The sequence below is a fragment of the Leptosomus discolor genome, chromosome 3 (assembly GCF_034619465.1).
Source record: "Leptosomus discolor isolate bLepDis1 chromosome 3, bLepDis1.hap2, whole genome shotgun sequence".
In the NCBI taxonomy this organism is placed as follows: Eukaryota; Metazoa; Chordata; class Aves; order Leptosomiformes; family Leptosomidae; genus Leptosomus; species Leptosomus discolor.
In genome coordinates, this window is record NC_141393.1 from 55,996,867 (window position 1) to 56,017,067 (window position 20,201).

A 20,201-nucleotide genomic window follows, 5' to 3' on the forward strand; every position below is an offset into this window, starting at 1 on the left:
TGGAGAAAAAAAATAATCGGAAATTAAATCAAGTTCTTTTGTTCCCCCAACTGGATGTCATGCAGGAACCTGTCAGGGACATTCAGATACCATAATGACAGTAACTATCAAGTGAGCTAATATATTAAAGGCTAAGAACACACTTTTGGCTATGGATTTCTAAGCACACGCATACATCAGAAGACCAGTAACTAAAAAATTAAGTAAGCCAACATCATTGTATTAGCCATTATATTTATCATGTTTCACAACCGTATGATCATTGAACAATGGTATCACAATCTCTGAAGTGTAAAAGTTCAGACAAAAATATAAGGGAAAACTGAGCTGCATGAAAGCATCACTGCTAACAGTGCGCACATGATACCAATCAGAGTATTTCAGAGGGTTACAGCTAGTGTGAGGAAGAAGACACTCCTGTCCTCCATTTTTTAATTTAAGAGTGAGGGGAATGTACTAATAATATTTAGTTCACATTTACCTTGTTTCCAGAAAATCCAACAAACTCCAGTAATCTCAGAATCCGTGCAGGAAACATGGACAATGTCTACAGAAAGATATGCAACAGTTACGCAGTAGCACTTTCTGCCTTTCAGCTACCACCTGCCTCCTACAACTTTTCCAAACACAAGAAATAACCACTAAAATTACTAAAACCCTCTTTATGTGTCTGATGATTTCCTGGGTAAATGTATACACCTGATATATTTTATGTACAATTTAAACAGAAATATTTGTTTAACACAGAGACCCTGTGCCTCCAAGATTCCCTGCACAGAAGTATGTTTACACAGCACATACTTAGTAAATATAGTACTTCCTGGATGTTTCAGAAATATTGGGTGTCTACCACACAGTACCTATTTGTTCTTTGTGACATAAATCTAACATCTGGGCATGTACCAGACTCACAAAAAGTAACACAAGCAAGGGGAAGCACCAGGTACTTTCTGCAGCCCATCACCTTAACAACCATGTCACCCCTTGCCACCTCTGGATCAGTGCCTCTCTGACATATCAGGAACTGTCCTGTACCATTTGACCACACGTTTTCTGATCAGAACACAAACAACAACAGCCAACAGTGGCCTGAGCAGCACTCCAGGCCCCATGCATGTACACTGCCCCACCAACTGCCCTGCTAAGAGCCAAGTCCCTGGTTGCTTTCCAAGTGCCAGTTAAACAGTAAATGGCTGTCAACAAGACAGGCAACTGCTGCTTCTGTGCAACGCTGCTCCTGGCCCCCACCCCAGTGGGTCTCTTCTCACGAGACTATAACACCTTCCCCTCCAAGTACCTCCTCCCAAGCATTGGTCAACTTGGCTAATGAACACCCTTACTGGAAAAGGGCACAGGCACTTGGCTACATTCTCAAAGAACACACCCTTAGCCCATGTCAGATGAGATAATTTCTCAGCTGACAATCTCTCCATGAGGATGAGCAAGGGGGTCGGCACACACCGACAGTGTTGCCCACGTTGCAGGCAGTAGTCTCTTTTTTTCTAACATGTATTACAATCTGACATTCTTAGACCAGAGACTGGGATCCTGCAAGTGTCAGCGCACATACCTGACTTTAACCGTATGATTACTAACACTGATGTCAGTGGAACTTCTCAGGTATTTAAGTTAATGTCATTTCCAGGAGGCTGCAGGACTTCAGCTCAAGAGAACTGTATGGTACATACCAGATTAAATGCTCCAACTCCAAGTTTTACACCTCCCTCAAAATGAAGATGGTTCTCTCCTTTGACATAATGCGGAGACTGTATAAGACTGTCCAGCTCCCTGAAAATGCACAACATTTTGTTACATTGTCAGTAAATAAAATTATTAATTACAATTCAGTAAGAAAGTAATCCAATTACCTTGAACTACACAGTAGTTCAAAAAAGGTCAATTTGTCATCTCACCCAAGTGAACAACACCTACAACGTTTTCTTGGATTTATCAACAAATAATTTCTGTCACATTACTATAAATTCAAAAATATGGAGTCCTGGAGATGAATTCCTTCCAACAGATGACTAATTGACTAATTTGTAATCACGTTTCTGCCTGAAAATGTTTCAAGAACAGCTGTTGAGAGCAACACCAACCTTCACTTCTGCAAAAAGAGATGATGTGGTAGTATAGGAGAGTTAAATTTAAATTAGCAAATTTCATTTGAGTTTCACTAAGCCCTGGATTAGTCCCTTTTTGTGCATGTTCATTGAAAAGAACGTTAGACAATTGGAACAAATATTTTTAAACGGGCCAGTATACTGGAAATTACTTTTCACTTATTTTCTAATTTTCATATATCTCAACTTTGTAATGTCCCTTTATTTCCCTGTGTAGTCCAGCTGGATTTGAACGTTTGTCTCCAAGCTTTCTATGGCTATGTGTTCTTCACATTATTGTTTGAGCTTATTTTGTTAACTACTAGAAGAAGAAAAACACTGTTTTAATGGCAGCCACATACTTGTGTTCGGGCTGCCACGTTTTTACCTGCCGGTTGTTGCGAACAGATACAGGACTATTCACTGTAATTGCAGTCTTTACAATGGACTTGCATTTAGAGTTGCCTTCAACCCACACAAATATGGACACTGTCATCTCCCTCCCTTTCAGTATACTTCTGGAGCACCTGGTCTGGATGCTGTTTTGTGTCTGCTAGACGACTTTCTGTGGCTGTTCTGAGACCAATTTAAAGTCTTAAAATAAAATAAAACACAATGCATATCTAGCCTTCACTTTTTCAAATTATTCATTTAAGTCTATTCAGTAAGTGTACTATTGTGAAAGTTTTCTGATACTTTTTTATTCACTGATAATAAGCAAATGTTTCATTCTGAATTACTGTTCTATTTCGTTACATCTTTTTTACAGCGTATGGTAACCCTTCCTCCCTGAAATAGAGTTTTAAAAACTGTATCTTTGCAACATTTACTTTACTTCGCTCTCTTGTCTTTTCAGGGTTGCTGTTGTTGCGGATTATCAAGCAGTACCACTGACAGCAGGGAAAGGAAAAATGGCTTTTCATATCAGAAACTATGTTGTAAAAAATACTGATCAATCAAAGCACATAAAGTCTCATTTCCATACTACTTTGTTTTCTCTGTATGCCGTTGCACCACGCTCTCACCAAAACGGCAAACAATTACTTCTTCCCACATCAAAGGTACAGTACAAAAATTGTAACTGCCAATCTCACATACAAACCCTCCCTTTGTTAAAATACATGGAGCTGATCTTAATTTATTGAGGCACAACTGAGTATGCTTCCTACGTTGTTCATTGTAATGTAATTTTTTAGAATTTACTACTGCACTTCAAAACCTTTTGCCCATGTTGAAAGTAGCTCTCTGTAACTTCCTGAATGAAATCTGCTTAAGCAGATGTTTTTGGCTTATAGACAGTAAGTAATGGGCATATTGTGAGTTCAGATAAGCAACCCTGCTTATCGTTTTCAATAGCACGTATCTTCTCTTTAGAGTACAACTGCCATACTTAACCAGATTAAAAGTCCAGATAACGAAATATTTCACTCAGACAGTAGCGTATGCTTGGAAAAGCATCATCTAGGAACTGGCTGTTCAGGGACTTCATGACACAGACAGACTGCATCTGTTCTACTATGCTAACTAGCCCCTATAAACCTATTTCCTGTAAGTTTGTTTAATCTTTGTTTGAAGCCATTTATACTTTCCATTGCAAGCTTCTCAGATTATTGTCTCTTAATTTTGTTTTAGTTTCATGCATTTATTATGAAATTACTTCTGCTTCAGCTACTGGTTTTGAATGTTCCAAAAAGCTGCAGCTAGAACTATAAAGAAATGCCATTTCGTATGCCTAATAACTGTGAGACCTCGAAACTGTGCTATGCAGACACAATGAGCACTACATCATTTAGAACAGTCATTTTTTGGACATTATTTCAAGGATACAGCATTTGAAGTAGGCAAACCTTGGAAGTTAACAGGGTTAGGGCCCACTACCTTTACAATCCAAATCAACCATAATAACAATGTCCTTTGTTATGCAAAGGAGGAATTTGTGTGGTTTGAGAAAGACTATAGACACAATGCCCATAATAAAGGCTGCAATAAATACAACAGTAACTAGCGAACTGGACAATTCAACCAGCAGCACTTTTTACTGAAAGAGTATGCTTAATCACATCATCACTCTGACTTACCTGTAAGTTTGGTAACTGTTTCGGACTTTGATGCCTCCTTTTATGAAGCTAACCATATTCTCATCCTGTTAGAAAGGAAACACATTAGCAATATGAATTTATAAGCATTATAAAGAGCTTTTGTCTTCTTGAGATGATCACATGCCTTGGACATAATCATCATAACACAAACAATGTAAGTGTCTGAGAAACAACATATGGATTTAGGATTTCCTTTCTATATTAAAATATTTTTTACTCTGTTTAAACATATACACTTTGATGCCTTCTGTGATTAATTTAGCCCTTGCCACCTTTGGACCATCTGAATTTGCATTAATGTACACAGGGACTAAACTAATGGACGGCACCTAAGGCATATGCATTTGTGGCTCTTTCAAAAAACAGCTTTCTCTCATTTGTCCTTCAGCACAGCTAAGCTCTGAACCATGGCTCAGCACCAGCTACAAATAACTGCCTGTCCTCAGGAGTCTACAGAATAGTTTAGTTTGCTAAAATAGGAAGCAGGGTAAGTAAGGTTAAGCAGGATATGCTCTTTCTGGTCCAAATATTCAAGTATCCATGAGATCCACACTAGTATTATGTTAGAAGCCATAAGGAACTGAGAATTTACAGCAAAGCGTATCTGGGGGACCATTAGTTTACAGTTGTAACCCAAAGACAGAACTCTTTAGTCTCATAACTTTCTGGTGGCAGTTTCTTGCCTCACTCATCATATATAATCTGCCATCCTGGTTTGTTTTAATATCTGCTATTACTTTGGGATAGAAAGACTACATGTATTTCAACAGATGATTTTTCTGTGATGGTATTTTAAGAGGCTGTATGAAGCATTGTGGAGAAAATAACACAGCTTAGATGAACATTTAGTTGTTTTACTGTTATTAAGGAAATAGGGCATGAGCCAGCAGTGTGCCCAGGTGGCCAAGACGGCCAACAGCATTCTGGCCTGTATCATAAACAGCGTGGCCAGCAGGAACAGGGAGGCGATTGTGCCCCTGTACTTAGCACTGGTGAGGCTGTATGTCGAATTCTGTGAGCAGTTTTGGGCCCGTCACTACAAGAAAGACATGGAGGTGCTGGAGTGTGTCCAGAGAAGGGCAACGAAGCTGGTGAAGGGTCTGGAGAATAGGTCTTATGAGGAGCGGCTGAGAGAACTGGGGCTGTTCAGCCTGGAGAAGAGGGTGAAGGGAGACCTTATTGCTCTCTACAACCACTTGAAAGGAGGTGGCAATGAGATGAGGGTCGGTCTCTTCTCTCAAGGAACTAGCAATAGGACAAAAGGAAATGGCCTCAAGTTGTGCCAGGGGAGGTTTAGATTGGACATTAGGAAAAATTTCTTTGCTGAAAGAGTAGTCAAACATTGGAACAGGCTGCCCAGGGAAGTGGTAGTCACCATCCCAATACAAAAATGTGTTGATGTAGCACTTCCAGACATGGTTTAGTGGGCATGTTGGTATTAGGTCAACAGTTGGACTTGATCTTAGAGGTCTATTCCAACCCAATGATTCTATGATCAATATGTAAACAAAGAGACAGAACCTCCCTCAAAGAGCTCTCCATCCTCCTGTAAGTCAGGAAGATAACTGAACTCAATCAAAGTTACAGCTCAACTTTTCCAGACTTTACTTTCTATGAACTAGTATAGGAAGCCTAATGGCCTGAACCGAAGGGCAGGGGCTTACTCCTGTCGCCTGCACCACCACTAGCCTGTGTCCTTTACAGCCATCCTTAAGCAACGTTATCAAGAGAGATAGTTGAGGACAGAAACTATGCACCATAACTGAACACATAGTTCCTGATGATATGTCCCCAGAGACTTGAATCCAAATTATATGCAAACATTAATAAACACAAAAAAATGGGATCCTGGTTTTCTTTGTTCTGTAGAAAAGTCTAGTTTTAATTAGCAACTGGGGGGGGGGGTACAGCATGCCTAACCATATGTAAAGGTTCAGTTATATTTTCTTTTGAATAGAAAATGGAAAGAGGAAGGAAGATGGTTTTAAAATGTTTAGAATCACGGAATGGTTTGGGTTGGAAGGGACCTCAAAGATCATCTAGTCCCAACCCCCCTGCCATGGCAGGGACACCTCCCACTAGACCAGGTTGCTCAAGGCTCCATCCAACCTGGTCTTGAACACTTCCAGGGATGGAGCATCCACAACTTCCTTAGGCAACCTGTTCCAGTGTCTCACCACCCTTAGGGTGAAGAACGATTGTGTCACTAATCAGCTCCATATTTTCCATGTACCATAGCAGACCCTTCAGGAAGATCTGCTCCATGATCTTGCCAGGCACAGAGGTGAGGCTGACCAGCCTGTAGTTGCCCAGGTCTTCCTTTTTTTGCTTTTTGAAGGCGACCAACATGGCTTCACCAAGGGAAAATCCTGCCTGATGAATCTGGTGGCCTTTTATGATGGAGTTACAGCATCAATTGACAAGGGGAGAGAAACCAATGTTGGCTATATGGACTTGCACAAAGCCTTCGACACTGTCCTGCACAACATTCTGGTCTCCAGACTGGAAAGACATGGGATTTGATGGATGGACCATTCAGTGGATAAGAAATTGGCTGGAAGATTGCACTCAAAGAGTTGTGATCAATGTCTCGATGTCTGAGTGGAGACCAGCAACAAGTGGTGTTCCTCAGGGATCAGTACTGGGACTGGTGCTATTTAATATCTTTGTTGGTGGCATGGACAGTGACGAGTGCACCTTCAGCAAGTTTGCTGACCACCCCAAGTTGTGTGGTGAGGTCGACACGCTGGAGGGAAAGGATGTCATCCAGAGGGACCTGGACAGGCTGGAGAGGTAGGCCCAGGCCAACCTCATGAAGTTTTACAAGGTCAAGTTTAAATTCAGAATACTCGTTATACCAACAACAGAGACAACCAACATGAGAATAGTCCAGCCCTTAAAAAATCCTAACACTAATTTTTATGTGTTTTCAATTGGATTTGGTCATTTACATTAAGCATCAAAACTAACCCATTTCAATAGCTGCTGGAACCAAGTGCCTTTGTTTAATTTTTAAAACCAGTTCATGTGTTCATGAAAAATTAAACACAGAATAGAAGAGGAAGTAAATAGACACACATTCTTTATGCAGAAGAGGACAAGAAATTATTTTCTTACTCTTAAATCTCTCATATCTATAAACATTTTTAAAAACAGATACCTGTGAAAATAGTGCTTAAAAGCAAGAGACATTGCATTAAAACATTCCTTTCTTACGGGCATAATGGAGAACTTCTGAAAAGTCTTGCTTCCATAGCTTCAGATATCACCCAAACTGTCCCCAGTGTTAGACGCTACTCATCCCAAAGGATCCCAAAGGAATATGGAAATAGTTAGCTACACCTTGGCCATTTCAAAGTCCATCATCTTACCATAAAGTCACCACCACCAGCACTCTAAAAACCTTCAGAAGAAGCTACTCTGACTACTAATTTTGCTGTGAAGCAAGTTTCTAGCCGAGGGGCATGGCAGATTGCTGAAAAAGGTTACACAGTTCATAAACTACCACAAGCAACATAAATCAGAACCCATCCGGCAACTCCCAAACACTAGAAAATCACCACCTGCATTTCATTCTCTATCAGCATCTTCCAGCCAAGAAGTAGCAGTGCTTTGTGAGTATGACTTTTATGATCCTTTCTGCATAGATGAAGAGGCCCACTGTCATATAGCAAGTACAGCCAAATCAAGAAGAAAAATCAGCTATTCCGACTATGATTAACAATTTAAATTGCAAGCTGGAGTCCTGGTAAGTATTGCTAATGCTGATCCATCAAACAAATCAAGCTTCATTAGTACAAGACAGACAAAATTCAAAGAAGAGGGAGAGCTCCCCTTTTAAAGACAGGCAGCACTGTTTAGCAAAAAGCATGTGTGGAGCCTAATAGATATGAGGACCATAATAGCTGTTCAAGAACAAGTAAGTGAGGAAAGCAAACACCAGCCTGACTGAAACAAAAACCTCACTTGCATTCCAGCATAGCACAGCTTCAATGACCATCTCTCTCTCTCTCTCTTTTTTTTTTTAAAAAAATCTGATATCCCAGCACAGTATTTGAACATCAGTGCTTACTGCGGTTACATTTCACACACCCAAAAGGGACTGGAGAAGGGCATCACAGTGGACTCACTGCTATGTGCATCAAGATAAGCATTTTTAGATAATCATGGGGGATAACAAAACAGTCTACTATCTCATCAGCAGATACTCCAGTCCAGATAAAATCCAGATTTAATCCAGATGAAAAAGTCTTACACCATTAGGTCAAACTAGGGTTTACTACTATTTCAGTAATTTTAAGAAAAGAAATCTGTATGGTGTGTACTTTTTTTTTCCCCCAAAAAGCCACACAGGAATCCATACCTGGAGGAATGTGAGTGCTGCTCTCTGAAGTAAACATTCAGCATAGCAAATTTCTGCATGGATTTCCTCTAGTATCACACAGCGGGAGGGGGCGGGGGGGAAACAAATCAATCAGACAAAAAGTAATTAAAACACACTTAGCCCATTAATACAGGAATAAGATCACAAAGCTCAAACTGAGAAAAACCTTTTCCAAATTTGCTGTAGTGTTTCAGCTCTAGACTACTAAAGTAACTCCAAACAGAAATGACACACAGTTACAGAAACTCTGCAGAAATTTCTATCGTGCTTTCCAGGAATTCCTGGATCTAGGACCTTTCTAGGCATTTCAATACTTCTTTCTTCGTATTTCTTTCCCCAGCAATTTTTGGAAATCAACAAAACAGTTAGTGATTTTGGATGTGGTGAAACAGCAATTGCCAAAACACTGATCCAGCAATTTTAGAAATGCCAAATCAGTGATTTTGTCAGTGAACTCAAAATCTGCAAAAACACGTTGGGTGAACAATTCTACACAATTCTAACTACAGCAAAAAAAAAAAAGATGAAAACATGATGCATTTAAAGATAATGTTACCTTCAGTAAAGTGTTCAAGGCTTTGTCTATGCACAAGGTTGTTGATAGAATCAGCTACTGTAGATTTCTTCCTAAATCTGCAGGAAAGTCAAGTTTGGTCATTCTGAACATGAAGCATCAACAACAGAGAACAGTATCTTTCAGCTGGCCACACATACAGTCACTAGCACACCTCTAGTGCTGACCAACACTCTGTCATCTTACCACATACACAAACTTCCGCATATTCCATACAGAAGTTAGTTAACGTAGTTCTCCTGGGATCCATCTTTTACCCTTCACATGTGGAAATCTGTCTTGATGAAGGGGATAACAGGGCTTTTTGATTTATTTTGTGAGTGTGTGCATGTGCACATGTGTGTACAGGAGTGGGAGTACAGTTGACTCAAAGACAGCTAGCTACAGTGCAACCACCACCAAACAGGAAGATTCTGCAGTGTCTGTAAACAGTAAATAACTTCCAGACATTGCAGAACTGGGGCTACAGATAGGACAAAAATCCAATTGACAAGTAACATCAGATACTGCAGTAAACCGAAGTTTTCAAGACTAGACTGCTGAAAACCCTAAGTTATGTGGTGTGACCTCACAACCGACCCTCCTTTGAGCAGGAGGCTGGACTGGATGACCTCCTGATGTCCCTTCCAACCTCAGTTTTCCTACGATCTCTATTAAATTCCACGTCCTTTTTTAACCTGTATGTCTTTCAAAACTTTCCCATGAAGTGACTACTTATTGATTGAACTGCTCCATACTCACTTTTGACAGGTGGCTTGAGCTTCCTTCATTGTGTTTCCTGCGTTCAGTATGTCCTGAGGATCAAATGTCATCATAGCTTGCATTTCCAATATGGTGGCATAAGTCAGCGCATGATACATACTATCTTTAGTTCTGAAAAAAAAACACAAGATGCAAAGCACAGCTGATTTGATTATATTATTACTTTTAAAAAACAAATACAAACACAATTCCAGAAATATATCAGCCTCATGGGAACCAGGTCTAAATGAACTAGAGATCAAACACAAAGGATGTACAAAATAATCAAGAAACACTAATAGCTTGAGATTTGTATAGGAAATCACGTCCACAGCTCCAGTTTCAGCAACTGTGTTAAAATATTCCAATTCTGAGCTGAGGATAGGTATTTAACATACATAAAGGACAGGAATTAACCACGTGGCTAACGATTCAGGGATGACTGAATCATGTTTGGGGTTTTTTAAACATGTGACACAAATCCAGACATTCTTTTTCTAATTTGGGACAGTTACTCAGGACAGACTCAAGGAGATAACACAATACTATAACCATGGTTAGAGTAGAATCTTCTTCAAACAGATCTTCCCACCTGAACCATTCCAGTCTATGTCAAACAATACAGCTTCTTCCTCCTCTCCCCTTCTGCCAACCTTCCACCCATGTCTGTTCACCTTAAATATTATTCTGTGGGATTTCAGATGGAGCCTCTTTTGCAGAAAGCAAAAAACTCTGGCATTAGTGCAAGAAAAACAATCAACTTCTATATGCAGCCACTGCCAGCATCTTTCCTCTGGCAGGAAGAAGGGTTTATGTATTGCACACATTTACAGCATTCAGCCAGTAACTATGTACTGTGTAATCCTCTGCAAATTAATCAAAATATCTTCAGGCATAAAGGTCCAATAAAGACAACTTGGGAAATACGTTGAAGGGCAAGCTCAGATGAATTCCTGCCACAGAGACTCTATGTAGTCCTTGCTAATCCACCCTGACAAATAACACGACTTAAGCAAATACTGCAAAAGAGCAACAATTGCTAATTCAACTGTTTACGCTTTTAGAATGGATCAGATAGTTCTATATGGCAGGCAATATTCAAAAATACTTGCAGTCAAACAAGGATAACCCTTCAACAAAATCTCCACCCTCAGTATACTTATTCTCAATACATGTACTGAGGGTGTTCATTTCTTATAATGAGCTGCTACTTTTCTTTTTCTTTCAAGGAGAAAGTGCTGTGCCACTAAAATGCCCATGCCACAAACAGGGCCAATGGGCTGCCAGCAGGTTGAAGAAGGTGATCCTTCCCCTCTACTCAGCCCTGGTGAGGCCACACCTGGAGTACGGTGTCCAGTTCTGGGCTCCTCAGTACATGGACATACTCGAGAACGTCCAATGAAGGGCGATGAGGATGATTAAGTGACTGGAATATCTCTCCTGTGAGGGAAGGCTGGGACTGTTCTGCCTGAAGAAGAGAAAGCTCAGGGGGTTCCTATAGCGTATAGAAAAACCTGAAGGGAGGATGAAGGAGGATGGAGCCAGGCTCTTTTCACTGGTGCCCAGTGATAGGACTTGAGGCAAGGGGCACAAACTGAAACACAGGAGGATCTGTCTGAACATCAGGAAATACTTCTTTACTATCAGAGTGACCAAACACTGGCACAGGTTGTCCAGAGGGACTGCAGAGTCTGTATCCTTGGAGATTATCAAAAGCATCTGGACACAGTCCTGGGCAATCGTGTCTAGATGCCCCTGCTTGAGCACATGACCTCCAGAGGTCCCTTCTAACCTCAACCACTCCGATTCAGTGGTTCTGTTTCAAAGGGAGAAGCCAAACTTTAAAGACCCCTCAACCCATTTAATTTCTCCCCTGGAAATACACTTGCCTCCTCAGGTTTTGATACCTGGATTGAATTGAAAGATAATTTTAAGGATAATTTAAGACAATCCTACATTGATCAATGATCTAATAACTCACTGTGGTGACTTCGATCCCTTTAAGTTTTCTAACAGCTCATACCTTATTATGCATTAGTTCTTTTGCTTGATGGAGTAAAACACCCTTAAGTATCCTCAGGAGTCCCTGATGTTTGGTTAGTGTTTTCCACAGCCAAAATAATAACCTTGTCTACATCTAAAGTAACCCCCTCTCAATGACATTATGCAATAAAATCACCAAAGAAAAATTCAAGTGATGATACAATCCTGGCTTTCTTTGTATATATATTTTTTGAGATCTAGGGATTAAAACAATACCTAACGTTGTCACAGACAGCATCACACAGATACCTGGTGCTTCCTTTGCCAACCTTCATACTGATGATGAAGGGTTACTTCTTCCAATACACACGGCACACAGCAGGCTGGCTGTACTGAAAAAATATGCAGTGTACCTCTTTAAACTCCACTGCAGTTTGTGGTTTGGCTATTCTTAATTCCTAGTTGCCCTCACCACATTCACAGGTTATCTAACAAGCTGCTCGAACCAACATCTAAACCCACCTGGCAGAAAAGCCATTTTGGGAAATCACTTACTGCCATGAGTGCTATGAGTCCTAGACTATGCTAACATGCATCTCATCTCCAACATCAGTAAGAACAGACAGATAATAGAGAAACTAGTTTAAAACCCAGTGGAGTCAGTACAGATCTGTCTTGGCCTCCTATATCATGATTCTTTCAGTAGATTGATGATGTAAAGTAGAAAAAAAAAATTAACATAGTGTAAAATGCCAGCTTGATGAAGTGTTCCTGTTCACTTGATTACTCATCAGCCCCAGTGGGTGCAGAGAAACACACTTCCTCTCATATTTATTAAAATAAAACCCTTCCAAAGGTTTAAATTCTAAGTACAGGGAAGGCATTAAAGTAGTCCCCTTCCAAAATTTTAGAAATCAGAGCAGATAAATATTAAATTCACTGCACTAAAAGGAAAATCGATACTTTTCACATATACATGGTGAAGAGGAATTTTCCTCTCCAGTAATTTGCTTTGATACCAAATCACCCCTGCCCTAATCAATGGTTTAATCTATTTTGCTTCTAATATTCAAAGGCAATAATAATTTATGTTTATCATTAGTCAACCGGTATTTATCAACAGTTAAATTTACCCTTTTTGTTTCAGGGGCTGGGAGGCAGTTAGAAATGCAACCAAATGTAAGAGCTATCTATGCTATGTATGCTAACCATGCAATTAAAGTTGCCAGTTACATCCTGGCATATTGCCAGAAGTTTTAAGGCCTGCATTTTTATATGGATGGATACAGAATGAAACTTGATAGCTTTTTTTTTTTCTTCCTTTGATTCCTCAGCAGCACTTTCCCCAGGACATTGTTGGAGTTAACAAGCCTTTATGACATAAATACAACTAATATTCTGATTAATGACTTATTCAGCCATGTGATACTAACTACTGGGATAAGAGGATTATAAGTAATATCTTTAGGCACTTATGGAGTTTTGCCACATGCCTGTTCTCCAACTATGGTGCAATCATTATCATCTTGTAGCACCGCCCTTTCTTGAGAGCTGCTGGAGAACACTTTAATTCCTGCTTGAAAACAAGTACCTAAATGAGGACAGTGACAACTCTCCCCTCCAGCTGAAGTATGAAAACCAAAAAAAGCTTGGCTTGGTTTGACCTCAGAATTAACCCAGGGGCTAGTATTTTTTGTGAAAAACACAGTGTCCAAAATCTTTCTGTGGATCCTTTTACAGTAATCCAGCAGGCAGGACATGCATCACAAGGTTACAGAAATCCCAGGTTCAGGTCCATGCCCTTATTTAGTATGAAGATGATTCTAAAAATAAAGCAAATCCAACAGCACAGAGTGAGAAAGACCCTCCACAGACGAGCCAACAGTCTGTTTATCCAGGCGTACCCAAGAGAGAACGATTAAGGCCCAAACTGAAACTGCATCAAGAGAATGTGGTCCCATGGGGCCTGAAGGCTTTCCTCCTTGATCAGAAGTTCCACCCAATGTCTGAACAACCTGCCAGACCCACTGCATGGGCTTCCATAGAAACTCTCTGTTTTGATGAATCGACAGTTTACAACAGAAACCTGCTTCCTACGAACACTCCCCACAAGCATTAAGTTTACAACTAGAAAAGACCATTCTGATCGGCCACCAGCCTGGTTTCCTAGTTACCACAGGCCACCAGAATGGTCTAAGGCAGGCCTAAGCCAAAAAGATCCAGTTCAACGAGAGGACCCCTAAGCCTTTTTGATCTAAGCCATTCTCCAAAATTTGGAATCTAGTAAGTTCTTCCAGCTAGGAGGTGAAACCAACAATTAAGTCAGGTTTTGGCAGCAATGTATTTATTTAAAAGACTACAAAAGTTGTGTTCTTCCAGACTCCAGGCATAAAAAGAGAAGAAACCCCAACCCTATAAATAACGACCTTCTTCATGTTCTTGACATTCTTTACAATAAATAGCTAACTCAAGCTTTCTGTAGAGCTGTGCATTCCAACTGTCTAGACCTCCACTTTACTTCCATGTGCTTCCCCTTACTCTTTCACCACTCTCAGTTTGACAATCACACACTATCTTTGTTAGATCAGTTCCCAAAGAAAGCTCCTCCATCCCAATGAACCACCTCATGTTTGCTTTTGTTCTACAAGGGCAAGAACATTTAATTGCACCATGAAGCCAGCCATTCCTTAGTAACCTGTCTAAACATTTTAAAGATCAGAATATACAAGATAATGATCAATATTGTAAAGTGGGCTTATATTAAAAATTCCAGTGATAGTAAATAGGTACCACAGAACTACAATATTCCAGTAAGCGTTTCACAAGTAACTAGCAGAGCAGTAACACAATCTCTTCACACCTACCCGAGATACTCCCACATCGAAGGACCAAACTTACCATTCAAACACAGTCATTCTAGAATTAACATTCCACAACACCAAATGCTTTTCAGAGACTATTTTCAGAACAAAGTCAATTGCCTGGAATGAATTGTTCTCATATTGTTCTTATAATACTGCAAGCAACAACACAGATGTGTTGCAGCTCATCCAATGATCCAGATTACTCTGTGCCATGAATTTATTATTTACCATTTGCCCAAGTAATTTGACATCAGAAAACCAACAGGTGATTATATCACGCTTTCCTTCAGGGTAATTATTAAAATATTAAACATTTGTCTTGGGAAGGGGACATCTCACCAGAAACAGCTCTTTAATTTATTATTATCTGTTTGCAATTACATGAGGGCTAAAATCTAGTCAGCCTTTAATCAATTTGCTGTATGTATCTCGGGGCTGAGACAGAAGATGAGATTTTTTTTCCCCACCCCAGTGACTAGACAGTTTCAGTGTTACTCATTGTCACAGTTAACTTATTGAAAATCCCTGCTGCGTTAGGCAACTGATTTTAAGGAATTCCTTAAGAGTTCTTAGACTTAGTGTGAATAGTCCATATGAAAGATTAATTCAATCAAATTTACTGGAGAAACCACAAGATAATTGGAGACTGCTATTGTACGGTGATTGTTAATAATAAAGAAAACTGACTTTAAAACCTAAAAGGTAGTTGAGGAAACAAGAAAATTTATGTAGCATGAAGCAAAAATGCCAGACAAACTTTTTTATGAAACGAGATCTCTTCTTCATTGTGAATTTGCCTTTCTAACAGTTAAAAAAAAAAAAAAAAAAAAAAAGAAAGACCTTTACCTCAACACAAGTCTAGACACCATCCTCAGATACTTATTTTTAAGCTGCTAGGAAAGATTTTCTGATTTTAAATCTCATACATTGCCAAATCTGCTCTCAGTTACACATGGTACAAATCAGTTGAAAATATACACTTATTGTGGAAGCCAAATGTGAGTAATTTAGTGAATCTGCAATAATGTAACACAGCGCAGAGTATGTCCTACAACATAAGTGGTAAAGCTGCAATATCTACGATACAAAATTCTTTACAAGCATGTAAAACTGAAAAGTATTTCTTTAAACAAAGACAGTATGTTTATGGACTGTGAAAACCAATTTCAAATCTCAGCATGCTAAAAGACAACAGTAAGGAACTGATGACTCCTAAAGAAAATACTCAGTACTACCACATGTGCCCACTCTACAGCTCTTGTCATTCCCTAAAGAGATAGAATGTGTCCATAATGGATATCATCTGTAGGGAAATTTAGCATCCTGTTTCTGCATTACACTCACAAAGATTGTGAGTCTATATTTCCCTCATTGCCAAAGGCAACAGGAATAAGGGCCTCCTCGTAACAACAGGCTATCATAAAAAAAATCAGTTTCAAAATTGTTTTGCAGTGTGGAATAGAGTCAGGTACAAAAACAGAGTATCGGCTCATGAAATACGTTCTGCAGGGCCCAACAAAAGCTCAATGAAAACCATATGCAATAGAAGAAAGGTGGATTTACAGAAAAAAACCCAAACCAAACCCTCAGCGTCACTAGCTTTTGCAGTGTTTTGGAAACCCCCTTCAATAAAGTATCTCCCTATCTTATGCTAAGCACTGAATAAGCATTTCCAGATGGGCACAGGAGCTTTACTGTCAGGATTTAATGAAAACACACTTATTCTTCTTACCATTTTTACAATGGTCTGATGACATATAAACACAAAACAACACTGCTGTGAATAAAACCAGTATTATTAATACATCTGAGCCTACAGTTTATCATGAATGCCTTTCACAGAGTGTTACTTCGAGATTCTGGCATCAAAGACTGAGGCTGATACCTCAGCAAAGCAGATATGCAGTATTCCCTATAGTTACCCCTGATGCATATCAAACACACACTACTGCATTACCTATGAATATTACTTGTTTCATATTTCAGTGGCCTGAAAGAAGGCATGATGTAATTTATTGATGGCTCAAAAATAAATGTAGCAAATTGAGAGAAAAAAATGTGAATTAACCACAGACCTCAACAAACCAAGAGCACAGGTAACTTCCGGACAGGGTATGAAAAATCACAGACATTGTAAAGACACAACAGTTTTTAGAAGCTATTTTACGACCTTACTGCTTGCAGCTGGGGCACTGATTACATCCTGGGCTACAATGTAATTAGGAAACAGAGTGCATGACCACAACACTGAATTGCAAAATGAGCTGTGAGAAAGTTTCTGCAAGTGGTTATTAAAAAAAATTTAAAAATTCATACCTAAAGAAACATGTCTCAAACATGGCAATTCATGGTCAGTTGCTCATTTAGACACAAAACTATAAATTCTCATATTCACACGGTATGCAGAAAAATACAGAAAAGAAGGGGAAAAAAAAGCGTGACAGAAGGTCTTTATTCTTCCAGGAACAAGAATCTCACATACATACTACAACTGAGGGGTTACTTCTTTGGACAACAATTGTTTTTTTAGTTACCTTTGATCAATCTTGTTACTTTTTCACCTAAGTGAATTAGCACTTCTGTCTTCCCCAAAACTTAACACATTAACTTACCACCCCCTTCTAAACCAAAACCATGCAGTCTTATCAACTATTAACAGAGAACTAGCTGTCTAGTCAATTCTCCTTAGAGATGGTGAAGCAAAGAAAAATAAACAGAGGAAAAATAGTAAAAGTAATCAACTTACTTTGCTTGTAAAGAGGCCAAAGCATCTGAGAACTTGTTGTTAAGAAATAAATCCAGAGCTGCCATACACTCATGCAATGCCATGTTGAGGTCTGATGTAGGTGACCTGCCAGAAAAAGAATAAACTCAGCACATCTGTTCTTCTACTGGTGTATTACTGCTACATCTGAACCCCGCTTCTTCAGTCCTAGCTTTATTCCCATGTATACTCTGTTATTCCATTTCTAGCCATTGCAAAAAAGAAAAGTGACTTCCATTATGTTTGTCTTTGTTTTGTTTTTTAAACTATGCTCTTACTCTGTGGCATGTGCAAAGCAATTTAAGTTTTGTACTTTCTGAAAATAAGATAAACTGCATGTACTATAAATAAGAACCTGGACATGCAGAAGTTACCATGTGGGAGCATGGCAATTTGATGAGTTCAGGTATCAGGAACACAGAAGTGCCAGGTGACAACGCACAGCCGACAGAGACTACAGGCTAGTGACATTACGATCATGCTGTCACTGTAAGGATGAGACCTTGCCAAACTGCATCAGGTTATTATATCAACTGCTACTGCAACAAATTCACCTCATGTCCAGTGTGGTTCCTGACCAGTAGACCACTACAGACTTGCAGACGGGTTAAAATTTCACATTGTACATGCTCCTGGGAACATCACTGTCCCTAAGAAGTGCTACTGCACTCAAACAAAAAAACCTGCTGCTGCACCTCAAAGTCAAAGGCTCTCAGTGGCTTACTCTGGCTGTACTTTCCTCCTTTACAGCATTCAGATGTCAGCCTGACCTGTCACAAGGGTTCTCAGCTGGTCTTTGAGTTAACTGGCAACAGGATAACACAGACCAGCTGAGTAAGTTTGGCCCAACTTCATCACCACCAGAACTTCTGAACAAAAAAATCCACAGAAGAAACAATCAGGCCTTGCACTAACAAAGTCAAGGTCACCTGGTCAATGTTTGGGTAATTGAAACATCTGCATCTAATGATCAAAGAGCTATACTGCACTAGTATGTTGTATACAAGTCTGCACAAAAAAAGCTCCCCCAGCAAAATACAAACAAATCCTCATTATGTTCCTGATTCTGAACAGCTCTAACTGATGTGATCCGACTTGTGACTTAGAAACTGTGTTACTTCCTTAAAAAATAGCACAACACATAGCCTGCTGAAAGGAAAAACAGAAAACAAAGTCCAGTATCATCTTCAGGAGAAGACAGGGGTGCACAGAACAAACAGATAGCATCAGTAATAACCACTGGCTGCAGAAGTGGTTTCGTTTTGTTTTTAAGAATAATGACTGCAAAGAAAAAAAAGAGCATCATTATATATAGGAAAAACAGGATTATAAATTTGAGAGAAACATTATATGACACTGTTCATAGTGGCTGTTGTCAACACACTTCAGATACACTGCAAATCCTCCTGCACCTAAGAGACTCTCCAAGTGCTTTGCAAACATTGATTAACCAAGTCTTGGCATCTGTCTCATACAATATGCAATATCATGTCTCCCTAACTATTCTGAGCCTTTCTTACTGTAATAATTAAAACTTTGCCAATTATTGTTTACATGCATTACTATTCTTACTTTTTAAAATCTGTGTCCCTGAACCATATAGCATATCTAACACTATATAAAATATGTTCTCATCCATTTCAAAATATTTAGATTAGTAATGTTTTACCTGGGGTTTTTATTTCTTTGCTTCTTGTCATGCAGGAGAATTACCCCATTCAATAGAAATAAACCTTTTCAAAATATTCCTTTGAAACAGAAAGACAAAGAAAAACAACCCACTGTTGAAGCTCAAAGCACAAATAAGATATATTAATCACCTGGCATCTTTTCTGGAATAAGAATTATTAACATAGTGCCACCCCCAGCAGCAGCAAAAATACAAATTGCACACTTCACTCATGCTCCAAGGAAACCTGACATTTGATATAGCTCCCAAGTAAAGGGCTTAAGACCTGAACACAATACATACCTTACATAAATGCTACAAATCATCATTTGTTGCGGTCAACAATAGGGATGAAATACTTTAAACTAGAGAGTGCTAAACATTTTAGCAAACTGATTAGTCATGCTTCAGTGGGCTGCAGATTCTCTCCTGCTTTCAACAGCGAGATGAGAACTGCCTCCAAGCCAAATGGAATATGCTGTGCGCTGCTACTTACCTTTCTGCATAATCTCTTGTGTTTTCTGACATAGTCATTTGTATGCCCACTCAGCATTTAGGCACGAACATGTAGCAGCAGCAGCAGCACTGAGTGCCACTTAACCAGCTCTGAGTGACAGTCACACTGAGCACAGGGGAGGGCAGCATCTGCTGCCTGCCTGCGATACCATACCCTCTGATTGGCCATTATGGATGATACGATGAGGGTTACGAGCATCGCTAGTTCACTTACAACATACTACAAATGAGCGATTTGGAAGCCAGTCCATGACACGTGAAGTTCATGTATCACTGGATACTACTAATGTAGAAGTTGCTGGTAGCTGCCAGCATATCTTTGATCTACAGACCTGTCTGAAATTAGTGGCAGCATCAACTATCATTCAGTACAAAACTAGGCAGATATCAAATATCCCTGTAACTAGGGATCTGAAACAACAAAAACTACTGCATGCAGCCACATCAGAACCCCCTGAACCAGAACAGGGTCAAATGAGGCCAGCTGAAATGCAGGAGAATTGAG

The 20,201-nt window shown here is 39.5% G+C and overlaps 1 protein-coding gene across 1 annotated transcript in view; it reads right to left on the bottom strand.

Annotated features, from left to right (window-relative positions):
• Positions 1-19,714, bottom strand: part of TTC39A (tetratricopeptide repeat domain 39A) — a 39,580-nt gene extending 19,866 nt beyond the window's left edge. Inside the window, exons 1-8 of the mRNA XM_009950013.2 lie at positions 19,677-19,714; positions 17,494-17,598; positions 9,901-10,032; positions 9,142-9,218; positions 8,565-8,632; positions 4,181-4,245; positions 1,689-1,788; positions 482-547 (exon numbers count right to left, since the gene is read on the bottom strand). Coding sequence (XP_009948315.2) covers positions 482-547; positions 1,689-1,788; positions 4,181-4,245; positions 8,565-8,632; positions 9,142-9,218; positions 9,901-10,032; positions 17,494-17,598; positions 19,677-19,714 — 651 coding nt within the window. The remainder of the gene's footprint in view (positions 1-481; positions 548-1,688; positions 1,789-4,180; positions 4,246-8,564; positions 8,633-9,141; positions 9,219-9,900; positions 10,033-17,493; positions 17,599-19,676) is intronic.
• Between the last annotated feature and the right edge of the window lie 487 nt (positions 19,715-20,201).